We start from the raw sequence: 21,482 nt of genomic DNA on the forward strand, positions 1-21,482 counted from the left end.
CCGAGCTCATACAAAATATGTTTTAAATCTATTATCTTACCATGATGAAAATTAAATCGGTTTATTTTTGAATTTTGGTTTCTTCTGTTCATAATTAGAGCGAAGAAAAGCCAGAGAAACGAATACGCCCCTGTATCATTTATAAGAAGTAACTAATTATGTACTCCAATAAGCCTTCAAGAAAGAATTCAAGTTGGGTTGGTGAGTTAATTAGGTGATTTATAAAAACTGTGAATTTGGTGGCAAACAAACATAAGGAGGGAGTGTTACAACTACAAATTTCACTCATCTTTAAAGACTAACACGTAAATAACCAAATTAAAAATAAATGAATACAAGTAGTTTGATGAAAGAAAGAAAGAAGATGAAAGAATTTTTAGTTTCTCTGGAAGCTAAGGATTCCAAAAGGATGGAAGTTAAGGATGCCATTTCTTTCACGTCGTTGAATCTCGCTCTCTTTGAGAGCAGAAAATTTACAACCGAAGAAAAGAGATCTCGGTAGCCCCCATCAATGCCATTTTATTTGAATGCCACCCCTCTATGTAGTTAGCTGATACCGAAAGGTTGAATGGGAGCAAATGAAGTTTTGGCTCTTGTCCAGAGTCAAATGGTCGCTTTTATTTCACTAATAAAGTAAGCCATAAAAGGTTCGAGGTGGTCTTCTTAAACAAATGCATGTTATGGGATGAGCAATTCTTACCATTTTTTTTTTTTTTTTAACTGAGTTCGTTGACATTTGTCAGGTTACGAACATGTGTGGAAAAACAGATTAAAATAGAAAAACAGAATATGAAGCAGAAAATTTCGTATTTTGAGTTATATTGAAAAGGGCCATGATGGCATTCTGTTTAGGTGATATCTGAAAACATTTCGAATCTAAACGTTTTCCTGAAAAACTCCTGAAAATAAAACACTAAAATGGAGGATATTATAGATCCATCCATATTTTATAGCTAAATATAGAAAGACACTTTATATATTTTATAAAAAATATATAACCTTCGGCATCAGAGTTATCTTGGTTTGCTCTACTTAATACACAAGCTCTGCCCAGGAGCCCGTATGTTCGCCTTACTGAGAGTTCATTTTAACTTTCTGCCCTAGGATTGCTACGATACTCAATGGGTTTTTGCGCTCTTTTGGTTTCTACCTGGTCTCTGATGAGAACCAACAGTTCGAAACAGCTATCAGGACATTAATATCTAATTTAAATATTTAAATAAAGTCTAATTAAATTTAATTTATCTACTAATAAAAGATGAACTCATGAGGGAAGAGCTCGTGTCTTTTAAGTAATGCAAACCAAGTCAACTTCGATGTAAGGTTTTATTCTCATAAGCTCTCCGGTCAACGTTCGATAATTTTTTCTACATATGGCTATAAAATATGAATGGATCCATAATATTCTCCATTATAATATATTATTTGTGGCAAATTAAAGCCTTCCAGCTTTATTCTTTATTAGTCTGAAAAAATGATTTTTTAATTTTGTGAAACTAGGGAATTTTAGACAGTATGACATGAGCTCTCTTTTCCTGTTACAAAGGTGTCTTAAATGCAAGCGAGTATCGCCGTATCTTGTTTAATTGAATGTTTTAAGCAGGCTGTAGTCAGTAATACCACATACCAATGACACCCAACCAATAGATCACACCAGTATGGCATGTTATCCAATGGCCCGTCTGTATAGGCAAACAAATTCATTTACCGGAATGTTAAACTCTCACAACATGCTTTCAAACACTGACTTAATACTACAAAGAATTCCGATTATCATGAGTTGTTCATCATTTTTAAAATGTCGACTTGTTTTTATCAATGGTGAGGCACTCTCGAAAGCTCTTCCCCCCTCCCCCCCTCTTTTGTTAGATTCACTTGTCTAGTATATTTTTTAGGTAGCTTGTCAGCAGTGCGACTTCTGTCAGATCGAAGAGTCGTAAATTTTATCGTAATTACAGTGGGGTGCTCTCTTCCCGTGTAGCTGGGTGATAATCGATGTAGGGGAGGTTTGTGAGTGCATTCCCACAAAAGAAAATTAAAATAATAATAATAAATTGTTCTTTTGCGCTCCCTACTCGATAAAGTAATTCAAAGGAAAATTTACATTGCGTAGCTTGAAGAAGTTATAACAATCATGTCGCGATGATGAAATTCTTATTAAACTAGGACATGTCAAGCAACCTATTTTTGTCTAGACCTTGTAGAGAAAAAAAAAAATCTACACAAGAAAAGATATCAATGTAAGAGATTCTGCAATTCACGTTTCCATAGATACCAGGATCACGTGAGCCAGTTCTAACATTAAAAAACGCATGTTCTGAAAATAGGGTGTAATTTTCATTGAGACAACAATACTCGGTTTTGTACATTTCAACAATGAAAGAGATTTCATAGTTACTATTTCAGTAGATCAAGGCAATCGTTAGAGCATGCGTGACTTTTGGCTACAAATATGCTTTTTTAATCTCTCTAATGTATCATGATATCGATATATTTAAGTGTTTAGTATAAATCATATCTGTCAGCAAGGATTTTGTAATTCGGATCGATATCGGTGGATTCTATTATTGTGTCAATTTCAGTAGATTTTTGGCCATAGAATTTTTAAATGTATCCTTTTTCTTTTCTTTTTAAGACACCATAAATGTAAGGTGTATATCAGTGGCGGCCGATGAAAATTATAAGTGGGGGTGCTGCATATACAAAATAAAATTAAAAAAAAAATTTTTTTTTTCCTAATCAGTAACCAATTTATTAATAAATAAATTTACATGTTAAAAAATTGCTTTATTAAAATTTACTTTTTTTTAATTTTTTCCTTGGGGGTGCTGCAGTGTCGCAGTGCTTATGTACGAGCCGCTTCTGGTGTATATATTATATGTATCTTACTTTATATAATAAAATTTAAATAAACTTAATTAATTGCAGTTAAAAGAAATAAAATAATAATGATAATAATCTGTAATTGTATAGTATGAACAGACGATTTTCGTTCTCTGGTTATTAAATGACAGTTGGGATCTCAAATTAAACCTTGGTATGTTGTTCACGTGCTGAATACGCCTCAGTCAAACAATTCATTCAAAACGGAATAAGTTTTTTTTTTTTTAGACGATTACTTTGACACACGCAGAGTTATCCTCCATAATTAAGTAAAGTACATTCGCTTTTTTAACAGTCACGAAGATTAGGGTTATTGGAAATTCTCAAGAGGGTAAAAGAGTTCATAGCGTGGAGCTAAATTATTATGAACAGTTCATTGAAATATGAAAGCGTATTATGTTGGTTGACGCTATCGTGTCTCGCACATGACCTCATTTCTCGTCTATCTTTAGGTCTTTACCTGAATTTCAGCACAAGTAAGTAGAACATTAACAGGAATTGCTTTTTCTTTAGTGTTCGAGAAATTCTAGTGCTCAAATTGAAAAGGGTACAAATGAATTAATTTTCTATTAGAATGTTTCATTTTTTTTTTTTCCCGCTACTAGAGTGAGCTCTGTCTGGTTAGTCTGGAATTTAGATAAAAAAAAGAGATGAGGGTTAAGAAAATTTGAGTTTTTCGTTCTCTATTTCTATCCCATCGCATCCTAACTCGATAGATTGATCATCTAGACTTTGTTTGTTCAAATAAGCCGCTACTTTGATTATTGGGAATGAGTAGCATTCTAAACAAGCTATTGACTTGAATGTCGGATGGTAACCAAATAAAATTCTGGAATATTCGATTTCTGTAGTTGTCTGCTTACTTTTTTTCTGAAGACTTCCGGTTCTAAGGACAAGTTATACATGCGCTGCAGGTTTTTTTTTTTTTTTTTTTTTTTTTTTTTGGTGAAGCATTTTCATTATCGGAATCCATTTCAATAGATAGCCATAAAATATCTGACAACAAACAAAACCATTTGTTTATTTATATTTATTTATTTATATAAAAAAAATCATCCCAAATTGAAAACAATCTTAGAAGAAATATTGCCAAACCACTCAGAAATTGCCAAACCACTCAGAAAAACGTCATAAGTATTGTATTTCGGCAAAGTTCCAAAATGGACAAAATTAATTTTGACATCGAGACAAAAAAATGCTGTAACACAAAACAAAGGGATGTAAAAATAATAAAAGTTTTTCAAACTTCGTCAAAACTTAAAAATAATTCATTATGGCTCGAATATAACTAGCAAGAGATTAATTATGTTAAGCGGACATTATTTTTTGAGATTGGTGTGCTCAGCCAAAAAAAAATTTCTCTCTCTCTCTCTCTCTGTAACGTGCATATCTGAGAGAAAGAAAGAAAAATTCCCTTGCAATATTATTGTTACAGAAAATGTTTATTTTTCAATTAATGTTTGTCTTAAAGTGTAATCAAGTTTTAACACTTCATTTCTGATCGATTATTTCTTCCAGGTTTCCTTATAATGTTTCCCGTGATCTATCTGGTGACACTTTTGTGGACTACAACAGCAGCCCAGTATGGAAGGCGTGGTGAGAATGAGATTTTTCGGGATCGGATAAAATTAGAACCGTAAGTGTTTGTTGGTGATTAAGATCCATTTAGATTTAGTTAGTTTGTTTTGTTTTTTTTTCCTATAAGATTGCTTTGGTCTAATGGAATGGTCATTCCATGATCAAGTATAAGATTGGATATCGAAAAGAGTGATTGAGTTTGTAGTGTTAAATGTGAAATGGCTTCAGTGAGGTGATTTAGATCGCGTTGATTCTATCTTAAGTGTAATTAACTGAAGTAGAATGAAAGAAAGAGCCAGTTCGTAACGAAGTTTTTTTTTTTTTTATCTAAAACGATCAAATCTATAAAGCTATAGATTTGATATAAGGTATTCTGATTGATAATTGCATGTGTGTTCCATGGCTGATTTGCCTGCTTTGCTGGTTCTAGCTGTGATTACTGAGAATTATAAACTCGTCATTTGCGTATGACAGCAGACAATTCGTGTTTAGTTGAAAATTCATTATTAATATTCCTCTCATTCTAGAAAGAACGAAACCCAGGGATATTTCTAACAAAACGTCAGTCATTTTTATGATTATAGGGTTATGCAATGACAGCTTTTAATTGCCACAAATACAAAAACACAAGGAGATCGTTAATCCAGTATCCAGAGTATTGGTGGATCTAGACTTTAGTTTTGAGCCACAATTGACAAGCATTGCAGTGAGAATAACTGAAAAATTCCTATTAGATGCTTTTAATATTTCTTGTTTTACAGTTATTCAATCATGATCCAATACACTTATCTAGTAGCGAATTGGTTCTCCTTTGACGGGTGAGTCAATTCCACCTGTCTTGGAATTGACTCCACTAGGCCACGAAAGGTGTCTTGAGGTATTCTGGATCAAAGTGACAGAAAAACGTCCGAAGTCAGCCCCAAATTAGGCACTGTATCGACAGGCGGACGGTGCGTTCCACACGATCTCACAATTGTTCGATGGGATCCAAATCAGAAGAATTAGACAGTCAGATGAGCACACGAAATGCTTAGACAGTGGCGCAGCTAGAGGGAACGGTCCGCCTCGGGAGGCACTTTGAACCTTTTTGAACTTTTGCAGTTAATTCTAAAATACAGTCTCGAGAACCCAGTTCCAATTATTGTAATACTACTGCGAATTTTCCTCGCGATTGATGTTGCTAGTTGTGAGAGGAGTTTTTCTAAATCAAATTGATTTAGAATTACCTACATTACTATGAAATAGACTTCGCCAATGTCATCGATGATTTTGTTAACAGAAAAGCAAGAAAAATAACATTTTAGAATGTTGAAATTAAAGTTTTACTTCAAAAATAAACATAGTGTTTTAATTTATTTTCCTATACGTCGTTTTGACTTTTTGTAGTATTTTTAGTGTGTATTGAGAGAGACGACAAACTCAAAGACCGTTCCGGGCGGCAAAAGCTCTAGCTACACCACTGTGCTTAGATATGCTATTCAATCCATGAGTGCACAATGCGAGTCTTGGGATTATTTTACTGGAAAAGTCCAAATCCATCGGTCCACATTGTCACTATGTAGAACAATACTTGGTCAGTACTTGGTCAGAAACAATCCCAAGCTAACAATTAGCTGTGTTGAGGCGTGTTCAGTGGGGGATGAAAAGACCCAGTGTTTCATAAGAACAAATTCCCATACAGAAATATTATCACCACTGCTTATTTACGGCCAGTTGTGTAGTCTGGTTGGCCGCGTGGTCATAATGTTTTAAATTATGAGTGTCATTTACCAATTTTCATGATTTCAAAATTTTAATTCAAACAAATGTCGACAAGAGCTCCGAAACATTAATAAAAAAAAAGTATGTTAAGGTGCGTTTTGCAATGCCATTGTTCTATAGTTAAAAGCATTCATTATTTTTTATTATTTTATAATGAAGGACGATTTTTTTTTTATCATTTCTAACTGAGATACTTTGGTACTTTTTTTTCTTTTTAATTATTTTTTTTAGGCACGAAAATCTTTGCAACCTAATTGTCGATAATATAGTCTGAATTGAAATAATTGAACAAATGTTAGTAAAGAACTCAAATACCGAATCTCAATAGCAATCATCCACATATGCGTACAGACGGACAAAAGGAATCAAATTGGTTGTTATTTATTTATATGAGAAATTTTACAATTTAATTTTAGCTTGATTTCTTAATGGTGGCGATCTCATTTTCTTTACAGTCATCATTAGTAAAGACACGGATCCTTATTTAAAAAAAAAAAAAAAAAAAAGATAATTTAAGAGCTCTTCTATAGGTCTAAGTAAAACAAGAGAGAGAGATAACTGCAGTCATGAGATTTATAAATCCTTTGGTCTTAACGGATTTTTCAAATGCACAAAAACACTTTAATGGATGACCGATAACCTCCATTCTTCTAGGAGAGACAGAAGGGAAAAAAAGCAATCGGGAAACTCGTTAAAAGACAAGGTAATGTGATTAAGAGTTGTGTCGCCAGCCAAATGTTCTTATTTTGTTGCCTTTCGTTCATCAATTAACGTACTAATCCTGGATCGCAGGATAAACGAAAACATATTTCAAATGCTTCTGACTTGTCGTCAAGACATGCTATAATCGTGTAATTGATTGCGGGGGTCTTTGTCTAATGGGTTCGTTTCTTTTGATGAGAGAGAGAGCGTTCTTTACTCGTACCGGTTTTGTTTGATCTCCTTCATCATTTATCCCCATATTACGGATATCGCATTTGTAACAGCTGAAGTTAATCAATTACCAAACAGTAAGTTTATGTTAAGTGATTATTGGGCTGTACAATTAGTCAATTTCGTAGCAACAATGTGGGCTTGCAACAATGGAAGAACTGTTGCATAGATTTCCATTATCGCAACAATTAGAATTTTTTTTCCTGTAGTCAATGGTTTTTTAAGTGCTAGTTTTCGCATGCATAAACTCTATTATCACACAAACTTGACTTAAATGGTATCAATAAAAAAATAATAAAAAAAAAAAGTACTATCTCCCTCAACGGGGATACACGTAGACCAGGGTTTCCCAGATTGTGTTCAAAGCGAAAAGTGAATAAGTGTTCCGTGATGTCAGTGACCAAGCCGTGTATTTTTAAACATAGAAGTAATTCGGGAAAGGGAATACCGCTATTTATGACCAGTCATAAAAATTGCCTGCAAGCCGATTACAACAATGGGTGGCGTATCCTCTGTTCTCAAAACTGAACGAAATAACATCCGTGTTGCAAATGTTAGTGACCAATCAAGAACAAAGTATAAAGAAAATTTTTTCACTGAAATTGAAGATCAAGGTAGTCTGTATCCGGTTCTCAATTCTAGTAATACTGAATATTTCTTCGCAGGTTCGTATTATAGGGTAAAAGTGCTTGTTTCGAAACCGTAGTGCAGTGATTTTTTAAAAGTAATATGCCTACAGATTTAAATTTTAATATGAATAAGCGACAAGGGACTTTGTTTAATTTTGGTGTTAAGAAATTATTAATTATTAATAATTAATTATTAATACATTACAAAATAACCAAGGTGTTCCGTGAAAATCTCAGGATTTATGAAGTGTTCGTAGGAAAAATCTGACGTAAACCATGGAGTTTGTTTTTGTTAGGACAGTAGCGTACAGTTTCACACGTTTCTTTATAAACACGTTCTATGAGGAAACGACTTTTATGAAGGTTGCATGTTTTATGAAGCATGCTCCGCAAGTTCAGATTCATGATATTTAATATAAGGCTTGCGTTCTTCTGGAACACAACGAATAAAAGAGATCTTGTTTGTCGAAAGGAATTTTTTTCTATAATTCTTTTTATGCATATGTTTGCTTCAGCCTTCGAAATAAACATATAAACATAAACAAAAACATAAAAAAAATATTAAATATTCACTAAACATTCATGCTTTTTTTAGAACTTATAAGGACTGGCTTAAAGGGGCGAAGCAAGAATGCTTTTCATCTTCCCCGTTATCTGTATCGGACAGTGTAGGGATAGGGAGTTATTGAGCAATTAAAGCTCTGATCATGGCAGGAGGGTAACAGCAATAGCCGAGCCTCGTTAGAACTTCGTTAGCTACAGCATTGCCGTCCATTACCCTCCAAGGGTGTTGGATTGAATGAATCAATCCACCAACCTCCTCCTTCATGCTTTTTTAATTTTTTTCTATTAATAATAATAATTTGTGAGTTCAACAAATCTTCATCATCGGCCTGTAGAGTAAGATAGGCTGAGAGTCAGCAGATAGTAGGAGAGGAAATGAAGATAGAGTGCATAGTGGTAGAGTAGGTTAAAGAGGCCTCAGCTGACCTGTTTTAGCTGTTTGCCCCCCAGGGGCGTTTCTAAAACGGTCGTTGATTTTTCACTTTAGAAAAAAAGGAAAAATCCTAAAAAGGAAACATGCAACAAAACAAAAACAAAAAAGTACACAGAAAAGCAAAAATTGAAAGCTAAACTTAGAGGTGGAGGAAGGATCTGGCCCGAGTGATGCAGCTCACATGGAACTGCACCGCCTCGCTGTAAGCCTTCGCCGCTCGGGTTCTCAGGTCCTCCCCCACCTGTGGGAGCTAAAAACCAGTGAAGCTGAGTACAGTAAACCCACAAAGTGGTTACTGTGTCTTTCTTTTGTTGTGGGCTGTTAATATTCTCTTGGCTACTTCACTTCCCTTGACCATGTCCAGTTTGCAGAGAGCTATAAAAAACGCCGAAACTGCCTCCTCATCTAAATCCATAGCTACCTCTACTTGATCAGGGCTGATTTTGCTGATGTCATCCACGAAAAGGTCACCCCATTTTGCACTGACAACATCAGGTCCATGCTTCCCTGTAAGGAGGAGTTCAGGTTCTCCTAATTTTGCCATCGCTTCTTTGAATTTATCCGCCACCCCAGGGATACCTCTAATAAGATGGCTTAGAGTCTCCCCTGCTTTTGCATGAGGAACTTCTGGGTGAGCGGTCTCAGATAGTTTTGCTGTTTTTGGCGTTACCAACTCTTCTTCCTGTGGGCTTAATGGCCGTTTGGAGGTGTTGATGTTCACCTCCATCTTTCCTTCTTCTGTATCTATTTCATCTGTATTAGTATCTATATTGGTATTGATGGTTTCAATAGCCACTGTTTCTTCTTGTTGGATTTTACTGCTTGTGGAAGTTTTTTTCCCCTTTCGGTTTTTCTTAGAAGTGGAGGTATGGATTTCTGTTATATCAGGATCAGGAGCAGCCTCGAAAGGAGGAGAAGCTTCCTGTGGTGTGTTATTTTCATTGCTTGGTGGAGTTGCTGGCGTGATTGCACCGCCCATCCTCTCAGCAAGGGTTCTGGATGGGCATGTGTCCACTTTGTGGTCAATTACCCCACATTTCAGGCAAGCTGACTCACAGTTGTCTTGGTTGTGGCCTGCTTTGAGGCAGTTTTTACATTTCACTCTAGGACAGTCTGCCCCAAGGTGAGTGAAAGCACCACATCTGAAACATTGTTTTTTAACACCAGGATAATTTATCATTATCATTACTCTGACGGATCCAATAAAAATGAAGTTGGGAACGGGCGTTTTCATCTCGAGGGAGATGTGGACTTCACCCGACTTCCATTTGGGGTTTTCTGCGTCATTTAGGACTTCCACCTTGTGTATAACGCCCCATTTCCCGAATATTTCGTGGATGATCTTTACATCCGTTTCAATATATTCTAAAGGGAATCTGGGGATTCTAAGTAATTTGGTAATACTCCCTACCAAAAATGGAACTATTGTTTTTCCATTACATTCGAATCCTGCAAGTAGTTTGTCTCTTGTTTGCTCACTCCTTACTACTACTTGGAAGCGGCCACCACCAAAGGGAGTAAACCCAAAAATCTGCTCAGCACCGACGCTTTCGATGAGGGCTTTGGCCAAACATCGAGGTCGTACATCAGCTTTCACTTCGATTCCAAGGGTCCGCGTACGCGGCAAAGGCATGCTGGTGAGGCCTAAGCTATTCCCACCACCTAGTGTGTTATTGTTGCCCCAGTCTGGGGTTTATTCTGTATTTGCTGCTGTAGTTTATTATCAAGTGTCTCTATGAGACGCTTTGCCGATAATAACTGAGCTAACATATACTATAATTTGCGCTTAGCTAAACAATTTGCTAATCACTTATGGGGAAAGTTCACAAAAAATGAACTACACGCTAACCATACTACAGAAATGATCCTGTGAAGTATGATCTTCACAGGATCCTGTGAAGATCATATTGAAGTATGATCTTCACAGGATAATAATTTGTGAGTTCAACAAATCTTCATCATCGGCCTGTAGAGTAAGATAGGCTGAGAGTCAGCAGATAGTAGGAGAGGAAATAGAGATAGCGTGCATAGTGGTAGAGTAGGTGAAAGGGGCCTCAGTTGACCTGTTTTAGCTGTTTGCCCCCCAGGGGCGTTTCTAAAACGGTCGTTGATTTTTCACTTTACAAAAAAAGGAAAAATCCTAAAAAGGAAACATGTAACAAAACAAAACCAAAAAAGTACACAGAAAAGCAAAAATTGAAAGCTAAACTTAGAGGTGGAGGAAGGATCTGGCCCGAGTGATGCAGCTCACAAGGAACTGCACCGCCTCGCTGTAAGCCTTCGCCGCTCGGGTTCTCAGGTCCTCCCCCACCTGTGGGAGCTAAAAACCAGTGAAGCTGAGTACAGTAAACCCACAAAGTGGTTACTGTGTCTTTCTTTTGTTGTGGGCTGTTAATATTCTCTTGGCTACTTCACTTCCCTTGACCATGTCCAGTTTGCAGAGAGCTATAAAAAACGCTGAAACTGCCTCCTCATCTAAATCCATAGCTACCTCTACTTGATCAGGGCTGATTTTGCTGATGTCATCCACGAAAAGGTCACCCCATTTTGCACTGACAACATCAGGTCCATGCTTCCCTGTAAGGAGGAGTTCAGGTTCTCCTAATTTTGCCATCGCTTCTTTGAATTTATCCGCCACCCCAGGGATACCTCTAATAAGATGGCTTAGAGTCTCCCCTGCTTTTGCATGAGGAACTTCTGGGTGAGCGGTCTCAGCTACTTTTGCTGTTTTGGGCGTTACCAACTCTTCTTCCTGTGGGCTTAATGGCCGTTTGGAGGTGTTGATGTTCACCTCCATCTTTCCTTCTTCTGTATCTATTTCATCTGTATTAATATCTATATCGGTATTGATGGTTTAAATAGCCACTGTTTCTTCTTGTTGGATTTTACTGCTTGTGGAAGTTTTTTCCCCCTTTCGGTTTTTCTTAGAAGTGGAGGTATGGACTTCTGTTATATCAGGATCAGGAGCAGCCTCGAGAGGAGGAGAAGCTTCCTGTGGCGTGTCATTTCCATTGCTTGGTGTAGTTGCTGGCGTGATTGCACCACCCATCCTCTCCGCAAGGGTTCTGGATGGGCATGTGTCCACTTTGTGGTCGATTACCCCACATTTCAGGCAAGCTGACTCACAGTTGTCTTGGTTGTGGCCTGCTTTGAGGCAGTTTTTACATTTCACTCTAGGACAGTCTGCCCCAAGGTGAGTGAAAGCACCACATCTAAAACATTGTTTTTTAACACCAGGGTAATTTATCATTACTCTGGCGGATCCAATAAAAATGAAGTTGGGAACGGGCGTTTTCATCTCGAGGGAGATGTGGACTTCACCCGACTTCCATTTGGGGTTTTCTGCGTCATTTAGGACTTCCACCTTGTGTATAACGCCGAATTTCCCGAATATTTCGTGGATGATCTTTACATCCGTTTCAATATATTCTAAAGGGAATCTGAGGATTCTAAGTAATTTGGTAATACTCCCTACCAAAAATGGAACTATTATTTTTCCATTACATTCGAATCCTGCAAGTAGTTTGTCTCTTGTTTGCTCACTCCTTACTACTACTTGGAAGCGGCCACCACCAAAGGGAGTAAACCCAAAAATCTGCTCAGCACCGACGCTTTCGATGAGGGCTTTGGCCAAACATCGAGGTCGTATATATTCTAAAGGGAATCTGAGGATTCTAAGTAATTTGGTAATACTCCCTACCAAAAATGGAACTATTATTTTTCCATTACATTCGAATCCTGCAAGTAGTTTGTCTCTTGTTTGCTCACTCCTTACTACTACTTGGAAGCGGCCACCACCAAAGGGAGTAAACCCAAAAATCTGCTCAGCACCGACGCTTTCGATGAGGGCTTTGGCCAAACATCGAGGTCGTACATCAGCTTTCACTTCGATTCCAAGGGTCCGCGTACGCGGCAAAGGCATGCTGGTGAGGCCTAAGCTATTCCCACCACCTAGTGTGTTATTGTTGCCCCAGTCTGGGGTTTATTCTGTATTTGCTGCTGTAGTTTATTATCAAGTGTCTCTATGAGACGCTTTGCCGATAATAACTGAGCTAACATATACTATAATTTGCGCTTAGCTAAACAATTTGCTAATCACTTATGGGGAAAGTTCACAAAAAATGAACTACACGCTAACCACACTACAGAAATGATCCTGTGAAGTATGATCTTCACAGGATCCTGTGAAGATCATATTGAAGTATGATCTTCACAGGATCCTGTGAAGATCATATTGAAGTATGATCTTCACAGGATCATTTGATAATATATTTAACAGAAAAAATCCATGCTTTTTTAATTTTTTCTGTTAAATATATTATCAAAAATGTATTAATATAAAATGGTGTATTGTAATATTTAGTATATAAATTAAAGAATATTTAATTTTTGAATCATTTATTTTAAAACTATTAGATTATATAATTTCCTTTTTTATTTTATATATATAGTTTTAATTAAAATAAATAATATTTTACTTTATATGATTTATTATTAGTTTAAAAGATAATGCGTTATTGGAGTTCAAAAGCAAACTACAAAGTAAGGTGATTCATCTAAAGGGAATCACGAAAGACAATTAAAAACATTGTTTCATAATAACCTCATAGAGTTAAAGCTTGTAACGTCAGTAGAAAAACACAAATTCTTCCTAATCTTGATATCTCATATCTCAAACTTTAAGGCAATACGACAGAGAAATAAGATGTCTACGGAGGATGTGATGGCCAGCCAAAATAACTCGACTGTAGATTCTTATTCCAAGAATCTCTAAGTTTTCCATCTCAATTTTGCAATTGCGTTCACCGACTATCCGCAATCTTATTGGCCTGCGATTATATCGCGAGACTCCTTATAATATAAGGAGTCTCGCAGGCTTATATGAAGCGATTAACGTACGGAGAAATATTCTTTAAGGGGTAGATTAGGAAACTCAAAGAAAGCAGCGAAGCTTCGGATATTTGCGAACAGTATTTGTACAAGTCACTGTTTTCAGATACTGAAAGAACGTCTCAAAGATGTGCCGTAAGATAAGGGTATTAAAAATAAAGGTAACGCATAGATGACCGTGAGCCAAGAAGCTGAGAACCCTTTTTTTGCCTTTACAATAAAGTTTGCTAAGCGTGAAGTTGAATAGGCTTAATACACCAGCCGGAGGCATTCAAGTTTGACTTCCGAAGTAAAATAATAGAAAGTTAGCATTTCTTTGTGGATAGATCACGCATGCGCAGTTCTATTCATGAATTTTTTTCCCTTCAATTTTAACCCTTATCAACTGTTAATCAACCACTTTATCAAACGTTTTACTTATTATTTAAAAGTATTTTAAAATATAAATAAAATTTATAATATAATTTTATATACTTATTATGTTTTATTTATAATTATTTGCTTTATATTTGATAATTTGCAAGATTTTGTAAAATTTATTAATACACCTTTCATTTTTTTTATATAAGAAAATATATAATGTTAAATTTGGTGGGCTAGCTAGATTTAGATTATGCTAACTCATGAGTTAGCATAATATACAGGATAAAAAAAGGCCGTATTCAATTATCCGGCCCTGGAATAATTTGTGTGCAAGTGTGTAGTTCATTTTTGTGAACTTTCCCAATAAGTGATTAGCAAAAATTAGCAAATTGTTTAGCTAAGCGCAAATTGTAGTACAGTATATGTTAGCTCAGTTATTATCGGCAAAGCGTCTCATAGAGGCACTTGATAATAAACTACAGCAGCAGATACAGAATAAACCCCAGACTGGGGCAAGAACAACACAGTGGTGGGAATAGCTTAGGCCCCCCCTTCACCAGCATGGCTTTGCCGCGTACGCGAACCCTTGGAATCGAAGTGGAAGCTGATCTACGACCTTGATGTTTGGCCAAAGCCCTCATCGAAAGCGTCAGCGCTGAGCAGATTTTTGGGTTTACTCCCTTTGGTGGTGGCCGCTTCCAACAAGAGACAAACTACTTGCAGGATTCTAATGTAATGGAAAAACAATAGTTCCATTTTTGGTAGGGAGCATTACCAAACTACTTAGAATCCCCAGATTCCCTTTAGAATATATTGAAACGGATGTAAAGATCATCCACGAAATATTCGGGAAATGGGGCGTTATACACAAGGTGGAAGTCCTAAATGACGCAGAAAACCCCAAATGGAAGTCGGGTGAAGTCCACATCTCCCTCGAGATGAAAACGCCCGTTCCCAATTTCATTATTATTGGATCCGCCAGAGTAATGATAAATTACCCTGGTGTAAAAAAACAATGTTTTAGATGTGGTGCTTTCACTCACCTTGGGGCGGACTGTCCTAGAGTGAAATGTAAAAACTGCCTCAAAACAGGCCACAACCAAGAAAACTGTGAGTCAGCTTGCCTGAAATGTTGGGTAATTGACCACAAAGTGGACACATGCCCATCCAGAACCCTTGCTGAGAGGATGGGTGGTGCAATCACGCAAGCAACTCCACCAAGCAATGGAAATGACACACCACAGGAAGCTTCTCCTCCTTTCGAGGCTGCTCCTGATATAACAGAAATCCATACCTCCACGTCTAAGAAAAACCGAAAGGAGAAAAAAACTTCCACAAGCAGTAAAATCCAAAAAGAAGAAACAGTCGCTATTGAAACCATCAATACCAATATAGACACTAATACAGATGATATAGATAGGGAAGAAGGAAAGATGGAGGTGAACACCAACACCTCCAAACGGCCATTAAGCCCACAGGAAGAAGAGTTGGTAACGCCCAAAACAGCAAAAGTATCTGAGACCGCCCACCCAGAAGTCCCTCACGCGAAAGCAGGGGAGACTCTCAGCCATCTCATCAGAGGTATCCCAGGGATGGCGGAAAAATTCAAAGAGGCGATAAAAAAAATAGGAGAACCTGAACTCCTCCTCACAGGAGAACATGGATCTGACATCGTCAGTGCAAAATGGGGTGACATTTTCGTTGATGACATCAGCAAAATCACCCCTGAGCAAGTAGAGGTAGCCCAGGATTTAGACGAGGAGGCAGCCTAGGATTTAGACGAGGAGGCAGCCTCGGCGTTCTTCATAGCTCTCTGCAAACTAGACATGGCCTAGGGAAGTGAGGTGGCCAAAAGAATAATAACTGCCCACAACAAAAGAAAGACACAGTAACCACCTTGTGGGCTTTCTGTACACAGCTTCACCGGTTTCAGCTATCACAGGTGGGGGAGGACCTGAGAACCCGAGCGGCGAAGGCTTACAGCGAGGCGGTGCAGTTCCTTGTGAGCTGCATCACTCGGGCCAGATCCTTCCTCCACCTCTAAGTTTAACTTTCAATTTTTGCTTTTCTGTGTACTTTTTTGTTTTTGTTTTGTTACATGTTTCCTTTTTAGGATTTTTCCTTTTTTGTAAAGTGAAAAATCAACGACCGTTTTAGAAACGCCCCTGGGGGGCAAACAGCTAAAACAGGTCAACTGAGGCCTCTTTAACCTACCCTACCACTATGCACTCTATCTTTATTTCCTCTCCTACTATCTGCTGACTCTCAGCCTATCTTACTCTACAGGCCGATGATGAAGATTTGTTGAACTCACAAATTATTATTAATCTAAATCTATGCACTTTGTAGATTATATATCCTTTTCATGTATTTACATATGGTTGTATATATATATATATATATATATATATATATATATATATATATATATATATATATATATATATATATATATATATATATATATATATATATATATATATTTTATATATTTTATATATATGTATATATATTTTATATATTTTATATATATATATATATATATATATATATATATATATTCTAATATTCAAAATATTAGAATATTCCAAATTTTTCCTATTGGTTTCGAGAGCATAGAAATAGCATATATTTCAGTAGCTGATGAACTGACTCGTGTGTGAGGAATCGTTTGCGAGTGGAATTCAGCTAATCATTTGCTAAACATGGGTCGACCAAGTGACATATCGGAAACTAAGTTTCGTATGGTGTCACTACACAAAGAAGTCTAAACTCAACAGTTCATAGCTAAGGAATTTAAATGTTTTCAAGCAAGTGTCAGTAGAGAATTGAAATAGTGTTCTAATAACCGGAGTTTTCAAAATAATCGCTGCAATAGCAGTCGAAAGGTAATTACCACATCAAGAGATGAGAGTAGATCGAAGAATATCGTGAAGAAAACCGCTTCCGAAGTGTAAGATATTTTCACAGCAGATGGAAAGAACTTGGTGTGAATGTGTCTAAATCTACGACGTTGAGATAACTTCACAAATTGGGTCTTAAATCATTTTCTATGCAATAAATTAGAATTGCAAATCATTCAACACATTTTCTTTGATTATTCTAATTTTTTGATTCGGAGATGCAAATAGTAGTTTACAAAAGTTTACGATAATCTTGGCTCATTATATTTAAAATCCTCTATTAAAACATAACTCACTAAATTTAGATTTAAAAGTTCGTATTTTTCTCCTATGAATGACATTGAGCCAATTTGTGTGCGTCCCTTTTGAGAAAAAGGATCCACTCAAATAGAAATGTTTGCGGAATATTTCAAGTAGTTTGTCGGCGAGTTCGATAAAAGAAGTTACTGTAGAATCATTGAATAAATGGATAAAATAAAAATAGAGATTTCCTAGTAACAAGAAAGAAAAGTTTTGGAAAAATACGAAATTCGCACAATCAATAAACTGCCGAAGAATTGCTTCGTAAGGGGAGACGAAGAATTACCATTTCATCGGTCTACCTGAATAGGGTATCATGAAAAAAGTTTTTTCATGTAAATGAACTTCAAATATTTATGTCAAGCCAACTGCAGTATTTGAAAGGGGGGAATATAGGGGAACTGCATTTTGGAAGTAAGCAATCGTGGTTCGATTCTAAAAAATCAATATATGTAAAGAAAATTATAGTTAAGCTGTGTATAGAGAGAGAGAAGAAGAAGAAGAATATAGCTTATATATATATACAGGGTGTCCCAAAATTCACGCAAGATTTAAATTTAGCGCCATTTGTGCGGTAAAGTTTGCCAACGAGAAAAAAAAAGACAGCGTGACAGCTGACAGTTCAAGGTTATTAAAAATGGAACGCTACACGAAAGAACAACGCATTTTCATTGTTTAGCAATATTTTAAAATTAATGAAGGTTTGGCAGCTACAGTTCGCAATTTTCGTACAAAATATGGTCGGAATAGTGATTTAACTTCATCAACTGTGAAAAGGTTAATTAAAAAATTCAAAGAAACTGGATCAATTAGTGATCTTATACACTCTGGCCGTCCTTCAACAGAAAACATCGAAGCAGTTGGTGAGAGTGTTGCTGAGAGTCCAGGAACAACAATTCGGCACCGTGGTCTTGAATTGGGCATTTCGAGAAGCTCTCTACAGATATTCTCACGAAAGATTTATATCTTTATGCTTACAAAGTTCAATTGACTCAAGAACTGAAGCCTACTGACCACACACAACGAAGAGAGTTCGTTGAATGGATTATGGAACAACAACAAGTGGATGCTTATTTTTCGAACAAAATCATCTTCAGCGATGAGGCTCATTTTCATCTTGATGGCTTCGTTAATCGACAAAATTGTCGCATTTGGGGTTCAGAAAATCCACGAGTGATTGTTGAGAAACAAATGCATCCACAACGTGTCACTGTTTGGTGCGGATTTTGGGCTGGAAGCATTATCGGTCCATTCTTCTTCGAAAATGCGGCTGGTAAGGCAATAACAGTTAATGGTGCTTGCTATCGCGACATGATAATCCAGTTTTTTGTGCCTAAATTGCAAGATATGGATGTGGACGACATGTGGTTTCAACAAGACGGTGCCACATGCCATACAGCCCGAGAAACAATTCAATTGCTGCATGAGTCATTTCCTGTTCGTGTAATTTCCCGTTTTGGTGATCAGAATTGGCCGCCCAGATCATGTGACTTAACGCCGTTGAACTTTTTTCTTTGGGGTTTTTTAAAGTCTAATGTTTATGCCAACAAGCCCACGACCACCCACGCCTTGAAGAAGGAAATTGAGCGCTGTATCAACGAAATTCAGACACATTTATGCAAAACGGTCATGGAAAATTTCGACAAAAGAGTGCGTATGTGCCAGCAAAGCCGTGGAGGCCATTTACCCGATATGCTATTCCATGCATAATCCTATACTGTATACTTTATGAATCAATAAGAAATTACAATTTTTAATTAAAAACCTGTGTTTTCTATCAAAATTACTTCTTATATATATATACAGGGTGTTCGGGATAAATTTGACAGTTTCGTAAGGAAAAAGAAAATCTTCTTTGTATCTATTAAATTTAATGAATTGACAAAAAAACATTACAGGCAGAGTTAATTACAATACTATCAACAAGATTTACTCAGAATAACCACCATTAGCATCGATCACAGCTTCAATTCTGCTTCGGAACCTCGAACAAGCTGATGCTACAGTCTCCCTGGGAAGGGCCGCAAAAACTGTTTTAATTTTATCCATTAACTGGGCTTTTGTATTACTGGAAGTGCGATTGGTGTCTTTTTCAACTGCGCCCCATACAAAATAATCCATGGGGTTAAGGTCTGGGGAGTTTGGAGGCCAAACATTTGGACTGGTGAAGTCGTAGAAATTTTCAGACAACCATTTTTGACTTTTCCCAGAGGTGTGGCAAGGGGCCGAATCCTGCTGCCATACATACGGCCTACCATTGGCTACCCTTGTTATCCAGGGCTTGACTACAGTTAGCAACTCCACGAACAAAGCCCGAATTCCAATGCCAGGGTTCTTCAACACCTGTTCCTGCAGATTTGCGAGGAATTCTGCTGTACGAACGCAATCAGATCGTCTGCTAGGGATCTTTCTTCTTGCTACATCCTCGTAGTCACCATTGCAAGTCTCTAGTTCATGCCTGATTGTTTTTACTGTATTCAGGGAGCATTGGGCAGCAGTCGTAATATCCTTATTTTGATGGCGGGCACGAATCATCATGATACAAGTTATTCTCTTCCATGATTCAGGTGGGTTCCAGCTATCCATCCTTTCTGACATCTTGTATATGAATGAAGAAGGGTCCAAACTTTTAAATGAAGAGAAGTGTGTGTTAATACATGTAACTTACGGAAAAATATAATTAATTATAAATATGTCAAATTTATCCCGAACACCCTGTATATATATATATATATATATATATATATATATATATATGACACCTAAGTAGACTTTGGTGTACTTCACGTTTCCACATCGTTAAGATGGTTATGATGACTTTCTGAACATCCAGGTATTCAAGATGGCCGTGATTGTTGTTGGGGCATAGTACTCAATAAAATAAAGCTCTTGTAATGTCACTGACGACAAACATCACTGTTCTCGTCATTGCTGTACTTAGACATCTAACCTGCCTGCGAAATGCATTACACCAAATCCTGCAACGGATGATTTAGCTACGATGCCTGTGATGCCATCTGGTGATCGTATGAAGAAACAAGTGATCAAATTCTTTACGTATTCACAGACTTCTCCTCAAGATGCAGCCCACGATGTGCTTTATCTTTATCTTTTAAAGTCCTTAAGCAGGTACTGATTTGCAAAACCATTACCAACTTTGCCAGAAGAAAAAAAAAAAGTTCTATGTTAATGTACCACAATAATGGAATAGCGTAGAACACGCTTATGAAATAGAAAAATTTATATTTCGGTTCCCAAGCCAACGAAAAATGTAATCTAGCCTCTGTACATTAGCTTAAATAATCTTATTATGTTTAATATATGTGGCTTATGGATGAAAAGAAATCTTAGTGTGCATTACTACATTTTGAGATTTCTTTTCATGTAAATCATGAATAGCTAAGAAATAATGCGAATAGCGGCCGGAAATAGAAGTTGAAAGAAAGGGAAAAAGATAATCCATTGTTTGTCAATATTAAGCTTTAATAACAAATGAACAACACCGCTTACTAATCCTCTAAATCTCGAAAAATACCTCCGCTAAGATTTTCAGTAAATAATTACCATGTCAACGTTAATTTTGTTATTCGATGTTTCGAAGTCTTAAAGTCACCAACTGAATACGTTTATTACAATTTTGCTTGTTTTTACGCAAAAGTTTCACACTTATTATATTCAATGGTATAATTTGTGGTTTATATATATATATATATATATATATATTACGCGCTTCCCTTTTTTTTAAAAAAAAGGTGAAAGCATTTATAAATTTAATAACATTGACAACCTCAGTCGTTATCTCAGCAGACGACATGTTACAATCACTGAAACAAATCGCCCCCATGCGGGCATTTAATGAATTACTACGCTCTGCGAATTTGTCTTCTGCTTTTCCGTAAAATTTGTTATGAATATTTCCTTTTTTGGTTGGAATTTATCTCTTTATTTATTGCTGTTCGAAATATTGGAACCGAGCACTGTTCTGTTTGAGGATATCACTCACAGTAGAGCTTTTAATATCTACGAAACAATTTTTTGTTTTAAAAAAAAAACAAAACGACCACTTTAAAAGATTAAAAATTTTGAAGGTTGTGTACCTCTGAAGTTTTTTTTTTTTTTTCTGTCATTTCTTTTGAGATAAATACGACCACATTATAAGTAACAATAAAAAAAGAAATTGGCTTATGACAAAACGCTTTTAAAATTGTTTATGATTACAATCTTTAATATTTAAGTAAATATTAA

The 21,482-nt window shown here is 36.5% G+C and overlaps 1 protein-coding gene across 1 annotated transcript in view; it reads left to right on the forward strand.

Annotated features, from left to right (window-relative positions):
- The first annotated feature begins 4,412 nt into the window (after positions 1 to 4,412).
- The window catches only part of LOC150096810 (CD109 antigen-like), a 325,733-nt gene continuing 308,663 nt past the window's right edge, over positions 4,413 to 21,482 (forward strand). Inside the window, exon 1 of the mRNA XM_090408083.1 lies at positions 4,413 to 4,519. Within this exon, the coding sequence (XP_090264209.1) occupies positions 4,413 to 4,519 (107 nt within the window). The remainder of the gene's footprint in view (positions 4,520 to 21,482) is intronic.

Source organism: Typopeltis vanoorti, chromosome 18 (genome assembly GCF_054136105.1).
Source record: "Typopeltis vanoorti isolate ZY-2024b chromosome 18, IOZ_Tvanoo_1.0, whole genome shotgun sequence".
Classification (NCBI taxonomy): domain Eukaryota; kingdom Metazoa; phylum Arthropoda; class Arachnida; order Uropygi; family Thelyphonidae; genus Typopeltis; species Typopeltis vanoorti.